This window comes from Vicia villosa, linkage group LG1, assembly GCF_029867415.1.
Source record: "Vicia villosa cultivar HV-30 ecotype Madison, WI linkage group LG1, Vvil1.0, whole genome shotgun sequence".
NCBI lineage: Eukaryota > Viridiplantae > Streptophyta > Magnoliopsida > Fabales > Fabaceae > Vicia > Vicia villosa.
Window position 1 is genome coordinate 64,372,294 of NC_081180.1, and position 20,892 is coordinate 64,393,185.

Here is a 20,892-nt window from a genome sequence, read left to right on the forward strand (position 1 = left end):
ATTCAACTTATCACTATGAATCATATACTTTGAAATATTCTCAAGGAAATGCTTTGATCATAATTGTTGGTATTTGCCATCATTGTTCATCTTCATTGACCAGAGACTTTATCAATATTGTATACTTTAAAAGTATATTATTGCTTTGCTCAACTTTTAATAATAATCGTCAGAAATTCTAAGCTACAAAGCATACCTACAAAATACTAGGGTTTCACCTTTGGTGCCAATGTCTTATTGGATCCGGGTGCATTAGTCACAGAAGATCTAAGGTGGTTACTTTTAGATCCTTTCAATTTATCAAAATAAAAGGGTTCTAAGTGTCATATTATTTTATAATGTGTGCTTTTAAACACTGGACACTTATTGTTCTTTTGATCTATATCTTTTCTAGGTTTCCTATCCTTTTTAAATCATATTCCATTTTTATTTATTTTCATCATACATGATATGACACGTGCATCTTTTATTTACCTTAGCGGCATGGTTGCATTTTATCATTATGACATGTCCATTTATTTATTTTTCTTCGGATGAATTGGAAATGCAGTGATTTACCGCTTATGAATTTGAATTGTTATCGAGTTTGACTAATTTCAATTTTTATTTATTTAAACAAATATTTTTAATAATTTCTAAATCATGTCTTGGAAGAAAATTCTATGCATTAATAACCCTCTAGCACAATATGTTGATATTGTAATGATTGATAATTTTGTTATTGTAACGAAAAAAATGGATCAATTTTTCCCCACAAAACAATACATGATAGATTGAAGATTACGGTCTCTGTTTATTGTTGATCTATTAGAATGCTTCTCTATTTAAAAGCCCTTTACAAATTATTCTATCATTTTGGATTATGGTTGAAATCTAACTATTAAATCTTACAATAAATAAACTCCCAAGTAACTTTCAAAGTGTCTTGATCAAAGATTCGTTTTTCAATTTTCTATCTTTTAGCTTTAGAGGCTGCAGGGTATAGATTCTTTCTAATATAGTATCTACTACTATTATCCTACCAACTTAGAATGAAGTATTTGGTTAAATTTGAAACTTAAAGCAACACTTTTGTCTTGGAGCCAAAAACAAAAGCAAAACCCACAACAAAACGGGCTTTTTTTCATAAGCCACACAAAATTCAAATTTTATAAAATAACAAATTCTGTTTAATAAATAGGAATAAAATATATTTAAAAATGAATTTTCTTCATTTATTATAAAATTGATAGCGTTACATTAGATGTTCACATTTCTATTGGGGTATTGGACTTTGGAAGTTGGACTTTTGCTGTTTGCCAAGTTGGGCAGCTTTTTTACAACCCAGCTTATTATTATTTGACTTTAACTAATGACGTCACACTCTGGGTCCCACCATAAAAACATGAACTAGGAAACAAAAATTCTTAAAAATTGTGACCAAAACCATAAAACTTGATTTTAATAATAACACAAACAAATTTGGTTTTTTTCATAGTCAATGTCCCTTCTCTTCTTCCTAGATTGTTAATCGAGGATCGTGTTTTTTTCTTTCTCTTTCAGATATGAGAGATTGTGGCTGAAGAGGTTTTGGGTTTATTCTCAATTGAAAAAATTTCTTCTTTTTCTTTTTCTCTTCTTTTCTTTCTTCTTTTTCTTTGGGTTTTTAAATTTGACAAGAAATTCGTACACCCAAAATATCATTCATACTTCTCTCCTATTAAAAGAGAATTTCATGTGGGGTTTGTTGCTTTAATTATGCTTCAGCTAACTAGAGATAGAGAGAGAAAGTGTTAGAGTGAAGAGGTTTTTTTTTTTTTCTTTCTCTTTTGATGGTTCTGATTGAGGTTTGGGGTTTATTTTGCTGTTGTTTGATTCTTGTTCAAACTCATTTCTCATAAAGTATTTATTTTTCTTGGTTTTGGTTGAGTTTCATGAAGCTTGGAGTTGGTTTGTGAATTTTGGGATCTGGGCTTTAGGGTTTGACTTTCTCTCTCATTGAAATTAGGGGTTGAAAACCTGTTCTGGGTGCTGGGGTAAACAAATTTAAGCTTTTTGTTTCCCCTTGTTGGTTTTCAAGTGTTGAGGTGAGTCATTTGTCTTTTATCCTGTTTTTTGTTGTCTTCAAGATTCTAGATTCATTATATTATTATAGCTTCTTTTGCTTTTGGGTGAACCTTAATGTTTGATGTTTATTTGTTGCAGATTGATGGTGTAATCCCTTTTGTTTGTGTGCTGTTTGAAGTTTATGATTGTTTTGTGAGTACAAGAGGAAGCTATAATGCATCTCTCACTGTGGAAGCCCATTTCTCATTGTGCTTCTCTGATCTTGGACAAGAAGGGTAGGAAGAAGAAAGCTGAGTCCATGGCTGATATTAAAAGAAACCCGTCAATGCTTCGGAAGCTACAAGAAAACAAGCTGAGGGAAGCTCTTGAAGAAGCTTCAGAAGATGGATTACTTGCTAAATCACAAGACATGGAACCTGACACTGTTGGGAACCAGGATGATAGCCTTGGGAGATCCAGATCGCTGGCCAGGCTGAATGCTCAGCGTGAGTTCCTTCGTGCCACTGCTCTTGCAGCTGAGCGTACGTTTGATTCTGAGGAAGAAATTCTTAGCCTTCAAGAAGCATTTTCCATGTTTCTCACTATGTATCCCAAGTATGTGTCCTCAGAGAAAGTTGATCAATTGAGGTCTGAGGAATATTCCCATCTCCCGCCCAAGGTATGCCTTGATTATTGTGGGTTCGGTCTCTTCTCTTTTATTCAGACTATTCATTATTGGGAATCTTGTACATTTAGCTTGTCTGAGATAACTGCAAATTTGAGTAACCATGCACTGTATGGCGGTGCCGAGAAAGGAACTGTTGAGCATGATATAAAGGCCAGAATTATGGACTATCTAAATATCCCCGAGAACGAATATGGCCTTGTTTTTACTGTTAGCAGAGGGTCAGCTTTTAAATTGCTCGCTGAGTCATACCCTTTCCAAACGAATAAAAAACTATTGACCATGTTCGACCATGACAGCCAATCTGTTAATTGGATGGCTCAGTGTGCTAGGAGTAAAGGCGCCAAAGTGCACAGTGCATGGTTTAAATGGCCAACTCTCAAACTCTGCTCTACTGATTTGAGAAAACAAATTTCCAATAAGAAAAAGAGGAAGAAGGATTCAGCTACTGGTCTTTTTGTATTCCCAGTTCAGTCCAGAGTAACCGGGGCTAAGTATTCGTACCAGTGGATGGCCTTGGCACAGCAGAACAACTGGCATGTCTTGCTTGATGCTGGGTCATTGGGCCCCAAGGACATGGATTCACTTGGCTTGTCCCTTTTCAGGCCAGATTTCATAATTACATCGTTTTACAGGGTATTTGGGTATGATCCCACAGGTTTTGGTTGTCTTTTGATAAAAAAATCTGTGATGGCAAGCCTTCAAAATCAGTCTGGGAGTACCGGGTCTGGAATGGTGAAGATTACCCCTGAGTTTCCAGTCTATTTGAGTGATTCTGTAGATGGTTTGGATAGATTGGCTGGGACTGAAGACAATGAAGTCAATCGGGCATGTGATAAGACTTTTGAACCTCGCCAAGGATCACAGTTGCCTGCCTTCTCTGGTGCGTACACGTCTGCACAAGTCAGAGATGTTTTTGAGACTGAAATGGATCATGACAGTTCTGAAAGAGATGGAACCAGCACTATATTTGAAGAGACCGAAAGTATATCTGTTGGAGAAGTGATAAAGAGCCCTGTCTTCAGTGAGGATGAGTCATCTGACAACTCATTTTGGATTGATTTGGGTCAAAGTCCATTGGGGTCAGACAATGCAGGTCAATCAAATAAACAGAAGATAGCTTCTCCCCTACCATCTTTCTGGTTTAATGGGAGGAAGAACCAGAAACAACATTCTCCAAAACCAACTTCCAAGATGTATGGCAGTCCTATGTATGATGACAGGGAGGTTCATCTAGCCTCTCATGATGATCACCGTGTTCTATCATTTGATGCTGCAGTCCTAATGTCACAAGAACTAGACCGTGTCAAAGAGGTCCCTGAAGAAGAGTATGTTGAGGAAGTTCATCATTATTCAATAAATGGAAATGGGTCAGATCGTCCACATGTCAGTGAGATAATGGAAGAACCTGGAACCAGTGAAGCAGTTCGGAATGGAGCTGATGCTATGGGAGAATCTTGGCTCAATAATTCAACTTCTCTTTCTCGTCATCGAAGTTTGGAGAATGGCTCTGCCTCCGAAATATGCTCTGAAATAAAAGAGAGTGCTATAAGAAGGGAAACTGAAGGCGAGTTTAGGTTGTTGGGCCGGAGAGAGGGGAATCGATTTGATGGTAGTAGGCTAATTGGTTTGGAAGATGACGAACACAATGGCAGAGGAAGAAGAGTGTCATTTAGCATGGAAGACAATCATAAAGAGCGTGTAAGAGAGAGCTTGGAGATAGGGGACATATCTGCAACTAGCTTCGATGATGAAGAGGCCAGTAGTGATGGAGAATATGGTGATGGGCAAGATTGGGGCAGAAGGGACACTGAGATTGTATGTCGAAATATTGATCATGTTGATATGCTCGGTCTCAATAAAACTACGCTAAGACTACGGTTTCTGATTAACTGGCTCGTCACTTCATTACTACAACTGAAATTACCCGTTTCTAATGGGGATCAAAAAGTAAACCTTGTTCATATCTATGGCCCGAAAATAAAATATGAAAGAGGTGCGGCTGTTGCTTTCAACCTCAGGGACAGAAGTAGGGGGCTAATCAATCCTGAGATTGTTCAAAAGCTGGCTGAAAAAGAAGGAATCTCTCTCGGTATTGGCATTCTCAGCCATATAAAGATTCTTGATAACTCAAGACATCAGCGTGTAGCTCTGAATCTTGAAGACACAGCGCTTTGCAAGCCCATGGAGAGTGGCCGACGTGATGGAAAAGGCAGCTACGTAAGGCTTGAAGTTGTCACGGCTTCATTGGGATTTCTGACTAATTTTGAGGATGTATATAAGTTATGGGCCTTTGTGGCAAAGTTTCTTAACCCAACTTTTATCGTAGAAGGGGGTCTTCCTACCGTTGAAGAAGACTTTGAGACATGAGATGGCAAAGTGATAGGCGATTTTATTCAATTTTGGAAACCGAACATGAAATATTATTCGTGAGATGTTTCTAAAGGCTGCAGGAAGAGACTGAATTGGTGGTAATTTTGTATGCTGCTGGATATACAGGGGTTGATTTGTTAGTTTATGTTTCTTGTTGCTTAAATTATTTATATTTTTTAAATTTTCCTCTTCTGTTTTTGAGCTGCTTGTAGAGTTGGCTTTTGGAGATTTGTTACAATATTGGGAAGTCATGATGTATAATTTGAATTAATATTGTATGGGTAGAAGTTCTACTTATGCATAGAAAAAGGATTTCCAACTTTTGTAAAAAGGTAGTGTTCATTTTCATGCTATAGTGGATGATGATCATGATATGCTGTGGTGGATGCTTTCTTTGTTGACTGAAATTTATTCCTTAGTAAATACTATATATTACAGCAACTAAAATTTAAACATGAGAAACTTGACTGAAATGATACCAGAATCTGATTCAGAGCAGAATGTGATTCCTTTTCTTAATCTGAATCAAATAATTGGGTTTGTCTTTATTTGTTTATTTTGTTCCTGCTAGTTAAACTTGTAGAGTATAATCACTGCAGGACCTTGCATGTAAATATTGAGTAAATTATTACTATTAATAATGAATTATTAATTGAGTAATCAATAATATATGCTACCCTACAACAGCACTGTCCGGAAGGCAGGGTAGGTTAGTGCTATCCCCACGAATAAGCACTTTATTTTAAGTGAATTATATCAATTTTTTTATAAAGGGTAACAATCATTGTTGGGCCACCCCCACTACGTTTTGTTTCAGTAAGGAACTACTGCTTTTGATTGTAGGGGATTTTATTATGTTTTGTCCATCCAGCTGTTGACTAATCACTGAGCTATGCTTGGCCAATGTAAAGAAACAAAATGTCAGCTTTTGAGTGAGAATTGAGCATGCACTGAGACGCCAATCAGAAAATAATAATGAAATTGCGATTGCAAATTGGGCTGTATGGATTTACTTACAGTATTAAATTTGTTGAACACTTTGGTCACATGCACACATCCATGATTTGGAGATCATGAATGTGGCCATACTTTCGTGGAACCATCATGCATAAGCTGCATTTAATAGAAAGAATTAAAAAAATTGTTACAATTATTATGTAGTAAGAAGAATTTATCTCAAGTTGATGTAGTTTTTAGTTATTTCATAAAAATAATTTCTACAATTGCGCGTAGAGATAATGTGATTTAGAGAAAGGTCTATTTGCAACCTATGCAAGCTGTAGGTCTAGCTGACACAGCAAAATATAAGCATTGATATATTACATTACAGTGTGAAAAAATGAATTTGAACAGTACACCTTCATCTCTCAATGGCACAAGATGTGCCACCAAACAATGTCAAGGGCATATTACAACTCAATAGCCAGTGGAAGGTATGTGCTTGCGTGTCGCTACTCCTAGTTGGCATATATGTACATGAACAGAATTGAAGTCACAAGTATGACTGACTTACAAGTTTACAACACTAGCTTTAACTTTAACTAACAGTTAATGAGAGAATGAACTTGCCTCGATGCTATGCATCGAGTCATCACTTAAGCTAAAGTTTGGTTTCTCCTCATTCCACTTTAAAATCTCCTTTCCATATTTAAGTGATGCGTCAACGCTATCAGGTTCCAGCCCCTTCACCAAGGACACATACAAGTTTTGCCCTGTAAGAGATGAATAAAGCCTCTTAAACTTAACTGCTATGTAATGGGAAGCAAGCTGACTTAGAGATGGATTATTGTTAATGTTGCTGTTGCTGCCAGGGCGATTATGGCTAATTACTGGATGAAAATCAGAGAACCAGTCACACTGAGTCAGTGGAATATGTTCTATTTTCTCCTCAAACTCGTCCATTTTGTTTAATATCAACAGGAAGTCCATTTGCTCAAAAGTTGGGTGAGTAACAATGGTTTCGAAAAGTTTCCTGCTCAATATCATCTTGTTTGTGAGACAACCGTTTCCGTCGGTAGAAAACTGATTGTAGTCGCTCAAGGAAACACAGAAGATGACCAATCCAACGTCCTCAAACATTTCTAGCCACTTGCAATTATCTCCTAGCCCTCTTGCATGTATTGTAATTAGCTCATACCTGAAAATTAACCCAAGAGATCAGAGCTACAGATCAGAAACAGTTTATGGCAGCTCTTCTAAGGGTCACCCCTCCTCCCAAAAAAAAAGTATTTAAACACATGGTTTCTAAGCATAAAATTTTCGCATTTGACTCAAGCTCGTGAAAATCAGCAACATTGTCATATTGTTCCGACATAATTGTGATTTACATTTGGAAATAAGTATTCCAACAATTTGAAAATAAATAAATGAAACACAGGTAAACTTTATATGGTAAACCCGACTCAAATTGCATTTTGATAACACTTGGTGACTGCAAAAATGAATTTAAAGCATCAACTGATGCAAAAACTAAAGCTAGTTAAGGAAAGGCATCTATCTCAATTGAAAATATTTTCTTAGGTAATAAGAGTTGTCTATACGGATCACATGAAGTTGAGTATTTCAAGTCCATGCGCTTTAGTGAAAGGAACTTCCACTATGTCTGTCAAACATAATAACACATTAAACCTGAGCTACAAAATAATTTTCTCTGAGAATTGGATCATCTCTGGGGTTCAATCAATTTCTCCTTATTAACTTTTTAGATGTTTGGGATTTCACAAGAACACATATAAGAAGGCCCAAATAATTTTTCTTACCTAGCCAAAGAATCAAGAAGATCATCAGTGTCGCCAGTTTCCACAGGAGCTGATTGAGGAAATGAAAACTCTACACTAGCCAGCCCATTGGATGAAGTAACTCCTTCAGCATAAAGAATATCTAAATCCGAGGGTTCATAATCAGTCCTTAGTATCTGAACAGCCTAAACAACAATTAACATGTTAGATTTTCAAAGCCACTGTCCTAGCAATCTTTTTCACGAGAAAATAAATAGAAAGGACCTATGAAAGTAAATAAGCGCACAACATTGTACAAATACTTGCACAAATAATCCTAATGAAGCTTAATACTCAAAAATTGCATAGAAGGTAGCGTGAAGTGTGTACAGTTTGACACTTATATTGTATTTCATACTTATAATAAAATAAATATTTAATTATACTGTTCAACTAAGAATCCTGTTATCTTTGAAAGCTACAGAATTCAGTCACCGATATATTCCTTAATTTTTCCATCAGTGCCTAACTACACACGCACCCTTCTCCTAGCATTTTCTTCTATATGCAAGGCAATGACAAATAAATATGTTATCTCAGTTCAAAGGTCATATGTAGTTGAGTCAAAAATATTAAATATACAGATTAAATTATTGATAAAAAAGTAAACTCAATAAAAGAATGATCATGTACCCGCTCTAAGAAATAACTGGCAACACTGGGTAGCATTTCAATTTCATTTCTTCTTTCATAGGTGGCCTTAATGGCTGAATCATTCCATAACTCCTCAATCAATGGAGTATATTCACGAGTAGCGGCTGGAAAGATAGAATCAAGCTTGCCCGAAGCCATTGTTTTCAGAAGCCAATCAGAGAATGCTTTCAGTCTTGTGCCAATGGAATAAACTGTCTTGTCGCCATGTTTCGGACTGGTTCCTGTACCCAAAATGGTACTAGCTAATGAACATTTTGCTTTAGATAAAATGCATGTCAAAAATTTAAAATCTGAAAAAAAATCATACTCAAAATAATAAAACCATTAGAACAACAAATAAATGGAATAGCTGAAGCTTACAAAGCCACATATCACAAATGTAGTGTTTTAAAAGGAAAGAAGCTTAGCTGATGAATCAAAATTCAATAAAAGTGAACGTACTTTAGTGGGGGTGGAAAAGAGGGAAACATTAAATTCAAACCTGTAGTATAAAGTAAAGATTGAATTTTCTTTAAATTCCCCAGACTTTCTTCTTCAAAACGCTCGCGTCCCTCAAGGAGTATGCCAAGATAGGCATAGACATTGGTCTGAATGGTCAACTTTATATTTCCCCGTTCATCTTCTGAGAAGGGGGTGCTTTTGTAAAGAATCTTGGCCTGACAAAATATTTTTCAATTTGATAAATATGTTGATCTCTTTATCTTTAAGTAACACAAGCATGTTGACATATAGCTAGTTATCGACAGCAACACTCAATTTTTTTTTCCAGGGGATGGGAGTGGAGGTTTAAAGTTTATTTGAAAATTTTCAGATTTCAGAAGTCAGGGGAATAGCACATTTATCAGTTTTAAATATCTCAAAAACACCTCAATAGTTTGAAGTCAAGAAAGCTTTTTCAATTAGCATATAATCATCTAATATGTTCAACTATGAAGCCAGTTAAAGAAGCCTAACATGATTGTGCATCCAATCCAAGATTTATAATACACATGATTGTGTATCCACATAAATGCATATTATTATGACCGACAAGATCATACTCCTTATGACTGACTACTCATAGAAGCTTTTTCCATGTTAGCTTGTTTAAGTGATCCAAAAATTATAATTTTGACGAAAATAAGCTTTTGAACATATATTGTCCAAACCAATTTTTCCTGACTAAAAGAAAGTTCCAAGCATAAAACAATATTCAGAGAGAAATAACAAACCCGATTATTGCCAAATAAAAAATACCTGCTTAAAAATAGTGCTTGTCCCAGAACCACTATAACCAACTAAGAGGAGCTTGTGAACTACTCCATGATCGGCATAATCAGGAACCGTTCTAGCAACCACATTGGAGGATAGAAACCCACATGAAGTTGAATATCTAGAAGGAACTGGCAGGGAAAGGAAGGCACATACAAGCTTCGTTCCAGCCTAACAAGTAAAACAAGTGTGTAATATTGCAAAATTGTAAATAGTAAAACAAGAGAAAAGTTTCCAAAAAAAATGTTACCTTTCCCCATATATACCCTCTGGTATTTTTTTGTCCCTCTTCTTGGTATGAACCATCTTCATTGACCCAAAAATGTGGGTTACCAGCACACTGAACTCCCGCCAACTGCCCAACCAAAACAACATATTTTCAATAACATTTTTTGTTTGAACAACAAACGAACATTAACGATTAAGACAAAGTCTATAATTTTCTGTTAGTATTTGCATGCATTGAATTTACAACCTGCAACATCCGAAGCTCTACTTTAGTTATTTCCCGACCATTGATGAAAACCTGAGTGTTTCCATTGCTAGCATCCTGTTTGATGGGTCCTCCAACATTCAAATGAGGACTAATAATACTGCAAGGCTTCTGTCCTTCCTGAAAAACACACAACACGCCAAGTAAAACTCAAAATTTCAAACAGCAAGACAAATAAGTTCGGATTAAAACTTAATTAAGCACTACTAGTATAAGCACTTATCATATAAGCTATTAAGCACCAACACAAACATACGCATCAGACACGATATTGACACTTACACATTGACAATAGTAATGATTTGAGAAAATAAAAAACAAAGGAAAAAAGAGCTACCTTCCCCCAAAAACCAGATACTTTATCATACCAATAATTCCCAGGCTTTAACTTCTTAGGAGGGTTAGAACAGTTTTGCAGTGCAACCAGTTCCTCAAACGAAAGAGGATTCCCATTAACACAAACACAATTAGGAGGAAGCTGATTCACTTCACAAAATCTTTCAGCCTTCATTACTTGTCTAACCTCCAAACGATTAAGCAATCGCTTAAGCAACCGCGAACATCTTCCCAAACTACCCCTTTTCGTCTCGTTAATCGGATACCCGATACAACCAACACATTTTCTACCTTCTGGCATTGATCCCATAGCTCTAAGCACACAATTCCCACAAAACTTAGCATCACAAACAAGACACGCTTCTTTCTCCGTTAACCTGCTACCTTTCAAACACCGGTAACACGAACCTTTCTTCCCTTTAACGGACTCTCGCTTAACCGGCTCCACCGGTTTGCAGTCATCGTTTTCAGAATTTCCAGAATCAGAATCCACATTGAAAGTTGGAATACGTTCGTTGTTGTTTTTCGAGAAGGAAACACGAGAGGATGCGTAATCTGAACTCAACGCTGAACACCAATCCCGTTGTGTTGAATCATTGAAATCGAAACTCTCTTTTTCAACGTTTGAGTTTCTCATGATTGAAGACTCGCGAGAATGTTTGCTACTCAATTCGCATGATGATGACTCGGAAACACCGGTCTCGCTCTCACGAGCGACATTTTCGAACGCGATCACTGATGTCGGAGAGACTGTTGTTCTACCTGAACAGTTACTCCGGTCAAATGCAACCGCCGAAACCACCTCGGAAACTGGAATTCCGTCGACGGTTAACGGTGCTGCATAGGGATGATCATCGGGCGGCGGAGGTCTGGTGAAGTGAATTTCTTCGGCGGCGGTCATGGTAGTGTTGATTTCTGGCGGAATTTGAATTGAAGACAAAAGAATGAAAAAGTGAAAGTTCGTTCAGTTGAAGTTTGGTACGAAAATGAGGAAATTGAAATTTGAAAATAAAGTTAAGAGTTATTTGTGTTGCTATTTTTATTGTAAAGAAAAAGGAAAGTGGTTTTAAGTGTAAGAAGAAAGGTGATATAGTATTTTATGTTCAAATTTGAAACTAGCTAAAATGGGACGGATGGAAATAAGAAAGAGGAAATAAAGGAGAAAGTGGCAATGTGTGAAGTGTACTGGGAATGTTTATTTTTGTTTTGTTGTTGTTTTTGTGCTGTGTGTATGGGGTTAAGAAGAAGGTGTTATGTTATGTAGGGTCAGAGAAGGAGACAAGTTTGTGATTGTGGTTTTGGAGAGTGAAATTGGTAACTATTTGTTAGAGTTTGAGAGAGAAGGATGGATGTGACGCATGGATGATCATAAAGGCAGAATGCGATCCCCACGGGCTTTGCATGAAGTTTATCAATGGTTTGCCTGCCAACTGGTGTTGTAGTACACTGAGCTTTAGCCCCACTAGTCAGACAAATCTTACATGTTACAATAACGAGCAAGGTTTTTAAACTCACCACAACATTTAAATGTTAGGCTTAAATGTTATTATATATATATATTTTTTAGGAAAATAATTTTGATATCTTCATTTTAAAATTATTCTTTTATTTCTTAGTTGAAATAAACTGTTATGCATTGTGAATATAAAATATCTTACGCGGTCATTTTATTACAATTATTTACGAATAATATTTTCTATCTGATTAAAGAAAAAAATTAAGTATATAAAAATTTAACTGTAATAATTTATTGACAGTTTAAAACTTTCCACTATCATTGTATTTCAATTAAATGTTTTTATAATTTTTATTACTTACATTATTTTTTTATCATTTGTAAATGACATGAAATGAAATGTTTATATAAATAAATTTAATTTTTATATCATAGTATATGAATAATTTTATTTCCACATCATTTTAAATATGTTCACTTGTCCAAGAGTATTTAATTGAGATGGTAGAGTCTCTTTCAATTTAGCGGTTTTGGATTCAATTGAACATACGGTCGTATTAAATTTTTTTAGAAAGAGTTTTACTGTCTATTATAATTTTTTTTCAACTCGAGGTTAATCTATACAACTGCGCGTACATGACACTTGATTTATATACAAAAAATTGTTCACTTACCTAATAAAAATAAAAGAAAAGAAAAACAAATTCATTTTTAAAGTGAACATGAAAACTTTATTTGTTTGAAAATAAGAAAACAAAAAATACATTTAATTTTTTACTGTCCATATAAACTCATCATTTGAGTCAATTAAAAAAACAACATATATCAAAACAACTTTTCAAAATAGTTTTTAAAATAAAAGAATATTTGTCAAGGTCCTGAGTTCGCATTCTACTAGGTGTTAACAATTTTTGTGTTGGACCAGTTTATACAGAATATTGTTTTATCTTAAACGGAGCCCCTACTAGTGGACAGTGAGATTGATCTTCTTGGATTAGTCGGTCGCATGGCCGAATACCAAAATTTGAAAGAAAAAAAAAAGAATAAAAAAATTATTTTTAAATTGAAGATTAAAACTTTATTTGTTTGAAAAAATACATTTATTTTTTTATTGTTCACGTAGATTATGTATCCCGAATTTTGATCTAAGACATCACTTAAAAAATTATAAAAATGTTAATATATATTTTTTTAAAAGTTATAATTACAAATTTGAAAACATAAGTGATTTAAAGTAGGGAATTTCTTATTCCACCCTATGCTTTTTCAGCACACCATGCACAATTTTAAAAATGCCCCTGAAAATCGGAAATAAATTTTCGGTTCGCACCATGTTAAACATGAACGTTGGAAGAGTTGGTTACTAATCGGAAATATAACTATTTGTGAGATATTGGATCGAACTCTAGTATTGTCGAAGGGTAGCTTCTTGGTTCGACAGTTCGACAGAGTTAAGCATTAAGTCGAAGGATTGTTCACATGCTGGTGTCGAAGTGTGCATGCTGTAGTCGAAGATGGGTCTAGCATGCAGATGTCGAAGATGCTAGAGTTGTTAGCATGTTAAATTAGGTTTTAGTGTTTAAACCCTAATTTGTTAAGTTAGCTTGTTTATTAAGTTGACTTGTGTAATGGGCCTTGCTGAAAAAGCCCATTAGTTAGTATGTTAGGTTTTATTATAAATAGCATACTAGTCTCTCATCATTGCTAAGCTGCAAATCCTAATTTAGGGTGAGAGAGGTTATTTGTTATTCTTGTAAACTTGTAATCTTGTTTTAAGAGAAAGTAAAAGAATAGCAGTTATAACCAATTATTGTGTTCTTATTCTCTTCCCTAATTCCCTATTATACTTTGTTATTGGTATCGTTTTTCACAACAAATTGGTGCGGTGAGCGTGGAGAAGATGCCGTCAACAAAGTATGAGATTGAAAAGTTCACCGGAGTGAATGATTTCGGTCTGTGGCGCTTGAAGATGAAAGCCCTACTGGTTCAGCAGGGTTGTTTGGAAGCGTTGAAGGGAGAGGCAGCCATGAATGCTGCATTAACGGCAGCGGAGAAGACAACTATGATCGAGAAAGCACACAGCGCAATTTTGTTGAGCCTTGGTGATAAGGTTCTCCGACAGGTATCAAAGGAGACGACGACATCAGGGTTATGGGTGAAACTTGAAAGTTTGTATATGACCAAATCGCTGGTAAATCGACTCTACCTGAAGCAAGTTTTGTATTCATTCAAGATGATTGAAGACAAAGTATTGGCTGAGCAGTTGGATATGTTCAACAAGCTGATTCTTGATCTTGAAAATATTGATGTGAAGATCAATGATGAAGATCAAGCGCTGTTACTATTGTGTTCTTTGCCTAGATCACATGCTCACTTCAAAGAAACTCTCTTGTATGGAAGGGAGTCCCTGACGTTTGAAGAAGTTCAATCAGCCTTGTACTCTAAGGACTTGAATGAACGAAAGGAGCATAAACCTTAGACTGTTGGCGAAGGTTTGGCCGTTAAAGGAAAACTCTTACGAAAGGATGGTAAGTTCGACAAGAAGAAAGGCAAAAGTCAGTCGAAGACTTACAGTGGCGAAGCATCTGGCATTCGATGCTACCATTGTAAGAAGGAGGGTCACACAAGAAAGGTGTGCCCTGAACGCTTGAAATATCATGGAGGTAAGGATAATGGCAACGCTGCCATTGTTCAAGATGATTTCGAATCATCTGATGTTCTTGTGGTTTCAAGCAGTGACTCTAAGAAGGAGTGGATTATGGATTCAGGTTGCACTTGGCACATGACTCCAAACAAAGACTTGTTCGAGGAATTATGTGATTAAGATGGTGGATCAGTATTGCTGGGAAACAACAAGGCTTGCAAGATTGCAGGTGTTGGATCTGTGAGATTCAAGCTCCATGATGAGTCAATAAGGTTGTTGACTGAAGTCAGGTATGTTCCTGATTTGAAGAGAAATCTGCTTTCTCTTGGTGAATTCGACAAGAAAGGATATGTTTTCCAAGGAGAGAAAAGTATCCTAAGAGTCATGAAGGGTTCGAAGGAAGTCTTGAGAGGCGTGAAGAAACAAGGCTTGTATACCCTTGAGGCTGAAGTTGTAAGTGGTTCGACAAATGTTGCATCCACGAAACCTTTGTCGAAAACAGAAATCTGGCACATGAGATTGGGCCATGTCAGTGAAAGGGGTCTGGTCGAATTAGGGAAACAAAATCTGCTTGGTGGAGACAAAGTCGAAAAGCTGAAGTTTTGTGAACCCTGTGTACTTGGAAAATCTTGCAGAGTGAAGTTCAACAAAGGCAAACAAAGAACACATGGATCCCTTGATTACATCCATGCTGATCTTTGGGGGCCTGCAAGGTGTCCATCACATTCAGGAGCAAGGTATTTTCTATCCATAGTAGATGATTATTCCAGAAAATTATGGGTATTCATCCAGAAGACTAAGGATGAAACTTTTGAGAATTTCAAAAGTTGGAAGACTCTGGTTGAAAATCAGACTGGCAGAAAGGTCAAGAGGTTGAGAACCGACAATGGCCTTGAATTTTGCAATGAGGCATTCGACAGTTTTTGTGCTGCCTCTGGTATTGCAAGGCATAGAACTACTGCAGGTACTCCACAGCAAAATGGTTTGGCTGAAAGGTTTAATCGAACTATTTTGGAGAGAGTCAGATGCATGTTGACTAGTGCGGGGTTAACAAAGGTGTTCTGGGCTGAGGCTGTTTCGACAGCAACATATCTGATAAACAGATGTCCTTCGACAGCGTTAGATATGAAGACACCTGAAGAAGTTTGGTCGGGACATCCACCAGATCTCGACAAACTGAGAGTATTTGGCTGCGTAGCCTATGCTCACATTAGGCAAGACAAGGTCGAACCTAGAGCTCTGAAATGCATGTTCATGGGATACCCTGAAGGAGTCAAAGCTTATAGGCTATGGTGCCTAGAGCCAGGTCACAGGAGGTGTATCACCAGTCGAGATGTAGTTTTCAATGAAGCTGAAATGGCTTTTAAGAAAACTGATGATGTTGGTCGAAGTACAGAAACATCTGACGAAGAGCTGGAACAGGTAGAGATTCCTGTTGAGGTGGAGCATGTTGATGCTGAATTGCATATCCCAAATGAAGTCGAAGAAGAAGCAGAAGATGCTGAAGTTGAGGAAACTGACGATGACTACCTATTGTCGAGAGATAGGTCGAGAAGAGTCATCAAGCCACCTCAGAGACTTGGATATGCAGATCTTATAGCTTATGCCTTAATCTCTGCAAGTGAGGTTCTAGACGAAGAACCTAGAGACTATAAGGAAGTTATGAGGAGTCGAAATAAGACTGAATGGCTGAAGGCCATGGATGATGAGATGAAATCTCTTCATGATAATCATACCTGGGAACTGATCAAGAAACCTGTTGGGGCAAGGTTAGTCAGCTGTAAATGGATTTTCAAAGTTAAGGAAGGAATTGAAGGAGTGATGTCGAAAAGATACAAGGCAAGGTTAGTTGCAAGGGGTTTCACTCAGAAAGAAGGTGTCAACTTCAATGATGTGTTTTCTCCTGTTGTAAAGCATAGGTCCATTCGAATGTTGCTTGCCATGGTGGCACAGTTTGATCTTGAACTGGAACAGATGGATGTGAAGACTGCGTTCTTGTATGGTGATCTAGATGAAACGATCCTGATGAGGCAACCTGAAGGGTATGTCGAAAAGGGGAAGGAAGATTATGTGTGCAAGTTAAAGAGATCTTTGTATGGGCTGAAACAATCTCCTCGACAGTGGAATAGGAGATTCGACAAGTTCATGGCACGCATAAGTTTCATTAGAAGTCAGTTCGACCACTGCGTTTACTTCAGATTTCGACCTGGTAATTCATTTGTTATTTTGTTGCTTTATGTGGATGATATTCTCATAGCAAGCAACAATGTTGAAGATGTGATGAGGGTGAAGGCTGAACTCAATAAGGAGTTCGATATGAAGGATCTGGGAGCTGCTTCCAGGATTCTTGGAATTGACATTCGAAGAGATAGAAAGAAGTCGAAGTTATGTCTATCTCAAGAGGCATATCTACGGAAGATTCTTGAAAAGTTTGGTATGTCGAATTCGAAGCCAGTTGTGACTCCAACAAACCCTCAATTCAAGCTGAGTATTGATCAGTGTCCCAGTACTGATGTCGAAAGAGCCTATATGAATAGCATTCCGTATGCTAATATAGTTGGTTCTTTGATGTATGCTATGGTTTGTACTAGACCCGACATAGCTTACGCAGTCAGTCTTGTAAGCAGGTACATGGCGAATCCTGGAAAGGCTCACTGGCAAGCATTGAAGTGGATTTTAAGGTACATAAATGGGTCTCTGAATAGAGTCCTAATTTATGGTGGAGCCTTGGGTGAAGATAGTAAAGCAGCAATAGAAGGATATGTCGACTCTGATTATGCAGGTTGTATGGATTCTAGAAAGTCTATTTCTGGATATGTTTTCACTATGTTTGGCACAGCAATTAATTGGAAAGCAACTCTTCAGAAGGTTGTTGCTTTATCAACCACTGAAGCGGAATATATTGCTCTCACTGAAGCTGTGAAAGAAGCATTGTGGCTTGAAGGTTTTGCGAAAGAGCTGAAACTTCAAGGTCGAGGTATCACTGTTAAATGTGATAGTCAAAGTGCAATACACCTGTCGAAGAATTCAGCCTATCATGAGCGAACTAAGCACATTGATGTGAGGCTGAATTTCGTCAGAGGAGTAATCGAGCGTGGAGAAGTCCAAGTGCTGAAGGTTTCGACTGAAGACAATGCTGCTGATATGATCACCAAGACATTGCCGAGTTGCAAGTTTTTCCACTGTATGCAGTTGATAAAGCTGCATGAAGAAAGCTAGTTTGTTCCTTGACGTTGTAGAGTTAGGTCCAAGGTGGAGATTTGTGAGATATTGGATCGAACTCTAGTATTGTCGAAGGGTAGCTTCTTGGTTCGACAGTTCGACAGAGTTAAGCATTAAGTCGAAGGATTGTTCACATGCTGGTGTCGAAGTGTGCATGCTGTAGTCGAAGATGGGTCTAGCATGCAGATGTCGAAGATGCTAGAGTTGTTAGCATGTTAAATTAGGTTTTAGTGTTTAAACCCTAATTTGTTAAGTTAGCTTGTTTATTAAGTTGACTTGTGTAATGGGCCTTGCTGAAAAAGCCCATTAGTTAGTATGTTAGGTTTTATTATAAATAGCATACTAGTCTCTCATCATTGCTAAGCTGCAAATCCTAATTTAGGGTGAGAGAGGTTATTTGTTATTCTTGTAAACTTGTAATCTTGTTTTAAGAGAAAGTAAAAGAATAGCAGTTATAACCAATTATTGTGTTCTTATTCTCTTCCCTAATTCCCTATTATACTTTGTTATTGGTATCGTTTTTCACAACACTATGGTTTAGAACCGTAAATGTATTTTCGATTCGTGGAACAACTAAAAGGTGTGTTGCCTCTTCCTCTCCCATTACAGTTTCAAAAACTAAAAACACAAAAACTCTCAAAAACTCTCAATTTCATTTTCACCAAATCAACCACATTTACAACTCAAGTGGTTAGAAATTATCAAACACCAGTCTCTCAAGCATCCAACCATAATCAATCAAGGAAAATCAACTACCATCAATCAAGGAAGTTGCTTTTGAATTTTTTAGAGTTTATGTAAAATCCACTTAAATGTGTGTTTTATGTTAGAAATTAGGATTTTGTAGTTTGTTGCCAATATTTAGATTCATTAGAAAGGTGTTGGCAATGACATTTTCATGGTCAACGATATTTTTTTAGCTCATTTGGGAACCGAAAATGCATTTTCTGGTTTTAGTAAGAACAAAACCGCAAGTGCATTTGCAGTTTTTATCTATATCTATTTTCAACTTTGTTTTGAACACTGGTTTTTAAGTTAACATTTTTTTCGTACTTCTAGAAGAGCGATGACTAACAGAGCATCTCGATTGAGGCACGACAGGGTTGCATAACATGATTCTGTGCGGAGAGAAAGGAGACAGGCAACCCAACCTCCTTCTGCCTCTGGACAGACCATATCAGATGTATCTCATACAACTTCAGCCTCTGGCGTTCCTACTTCTACTCCTACTATGTTGTCCCCCAGCAGCAAGCACGATTCTCCACTGAGTACATTTGAGGCGGGAGAGACGTCCGGTTCTCAAGCACCAGAGGCCTAACCACAACCTCCATCACAACCACAACCTTCATCTTAATCCCATACGACACCTAAGGCGACTCCTCAGTCATCCCATGCACCTGAGCCGGATCATGAGGCGACACCTAAGGCTACACCTACACATACTGCACCAGCGACACCTTAGGCTTTTGGAGGAGGACCGTCTGATTTATCCCTTATTCCTCTTTACACTAACCATGTCGTTAGATATATCTGGGACGAACAAGTATGAATTTTGATTTCTATTACATTTTTGTTATGAATTTTGGTTTGTTGATTAAATCCGTAAAAGTATAATGCAGGAACGTGACACACTCAAGGTCACTAACCATGGGCGTAAGATCAGTAGACTCGTACCCCATGTTGAGCCATGGTTTGATGAGCTTTTACAACTTACAGGGTTGAAAGATTTGGCAGAATGTGGATACAACATGGTCAATTGGGGTATGATTAACGCTTTCATTGAGAGGTGGCACCATCAGACATGTCGTTTCATCTACCACATGGTGAGATGATGATCACACTCGACAACGTCGTGTGTCTGTTGCATCTTCCGATTAGAGGGACATTCTTGGATCATGAGAGGATTAATAAAGATAAGGCGTTGGATATGTTGGTTGAGAAGTTGGGAGTTGCCCCTCAGAGTGCTCTGGGAGAGATTGATAAAACCCGTGGTTGCCACGTCAGGTATAGTTTTTTGGGTCAGGTGTTCATGAATGAGATAAGGCGTGCACAAGAGGATGATGGTGATCCCGAGCAAGTTACCATTCACATGAGGTTTGCTATAAGAACATACCTTTTGTATCTTATTGGCACACAGATATTTCTGGACACTAGTGCCACTTACATCCTTTTCATGTACCTGCGGTATTTTGATGATTTTGAGACGATCCACCAGTGGAACTGGGGGCTTCTTGCCTAGTTTACTTGTATACGAAGTTGAATGAAAGATTTAGGTGGAGGACGAAGCAGATGACCGACAACATATCACTCTCTGGTGGATAATATCTTGTTTGATGCTATTCATTACACAATTCACAGGAAGTAACTTGTTTGTGCTTGCTAGGAAGCTCTTGCAATTCTTTTAGTTGTTGAGGAAGTCGAGACATTTGCTTCGTGAGTTCCTCCACTTGTTGAGAAAGTAACTCGTTTTGAGATAAGATTGCATCATTGGTCCCTAATTCAATAAGTCCCGGTTTGTTTTGTGAATACCCTCGATTATGTTGAACTTGGAGATCATTCCACGCCATCTTCTGGGGACAGACAAGGATAAGTTTTCTGGACAACCTGGATGTATGTATGCAAATGATCTAATTGTTAATTCATTGAGTTTATGGGGATGCCAAGTTTAAATGGGGTGGGTATGTTTAAATGGGCTTGACAGGTTAAATAAGAAGATTTAACTTGCCACCCCCAGTTGAACCTGACACTCCCATATTTTAATAATGCCAAAAGTGCCACTGGTTAAAAATGAAATCAGTTCTCCGAACAAAATTTCTGGTTGGAAGTTTAAAATTTCCGGTAACCACTAAATTCTAGTAGTTTATTTGAAATTTCCGGTGAGTAACAATTTTTTCTGCATTTTTCAAAATTTGCCATTTTATACCGGAAATTTAGTGCAAATGTGAAATTTTTGGTAGTTCTGTAGCTCAAAATGTT

The 20,892-nt window shown here is 37.2% G+C and overlaps 3 protein-coding genes across 3 annotated transcripts; 2 read left to right on the forward strand and 1 right to left on the reverse strand.

Moving 5' to 3' along the window:
• The first annotated feature begins 1,446 nt into the window (after positions 1-1,446).
• On the forward strand, positions 1,447-5,484 carry LOC131639790 (uncharacterized). The gene is made up of 2 exons (XM_058910250.1): positions 1,447-2,066; positions 2,185-5,484. Exon 2 carries the CDS (start codon positions 2,261-2,263, stop codon positions 5,078-5,080), a length of 2,820 nt encoding a protein of 939 aa, XP_058766233.1. The 5' UTR covers positions 1,447-2,066; positions 2,185-2,260; the 3' UTR covers positions 5,081-5,484.
• A 772-nt stretch (positions 5,485-6,256) lies between these two features.
• LOC131639799 (extra-large guanine nucleotide-binding protein 1-like) lies at positions 6,257-11,966 on the reverse strand. The gene is made up of 8 exons (XM_058910256.1): positions 10,596-11,966; positions 10,241-10,378; positions 10,016-10,120; positions 9,751-9,936; positions 8,996-9,170; positions 8,494-8,735; positions 7,843-8,006; positions 6,257-7,220 (listed from the first exon to the last, which is right to left on the reverse strand). The coding sequence occupies exons 1-8, from the start codon at positions 11,493-11,495 to the stop codon at positions 6,632-6,634; spliced, it is 2,499 nt and encodes an 832-aa protein (XP_058766239.1). The 5' UTR covers positions 11,496-11,966; the 3' UTR covers positions 6,257-6,631.
• Positions 11,967-19,717: 7,751 nt separating this feature from the next.
• Positions 19,718-20,155, forward strand: LOC131644327 (protein MAIN-LIKE 1-like). The gene has a single exon (XM_058914801.1). It carries the CDS (start codon positions 19,718-19,720, stop codon positions 20,153-20,155), a length of 438 nt encoding a protein of 145 aa, XP_058770784.1.
• The last annotated feature ends 737 nt before the right edge of the window (positions 20,156-20,892 follow it).

Bases quoted from the DNA above. Each gene is read 5' to 3' on its own strand.
- LOC131639790 (XM_058910250.1), top strand. From the start codon at position 2,261: ATGCATCTCTCACTGTGGAAGCCCATTTCTCATTGTGCTTCTCTGATC.
- LOC131639799 (XM_058910256.1), bottom strand. From the start codon at position 11,495: ATGACCGCCGCCGAAGAAATTCACTTCACCAGACCTCCGCCGCCCGAT. The intron at 10,121-10,240 runs GTTGTAAATTCA...TTGGTTGGGCAG, and splicing joins TAGAGCTTCGGATGTTGCAG to TTGGCGGGAGTTCAGTGTGC. The intron at 9,171-9,750 runs GTATTTTTTATT...ATATTTTGTCAG, and splicing joins CAAGCACTATTTTTAAGCAG to GCCAAGATTCTTTACAAAAG.
- LOC131644327 (XM_058914801.1), top strand. From the start codon at position 19,718: ATGTCGTTTCATCTACCACATGGTGAGATGATGATCACACTCGACAAC.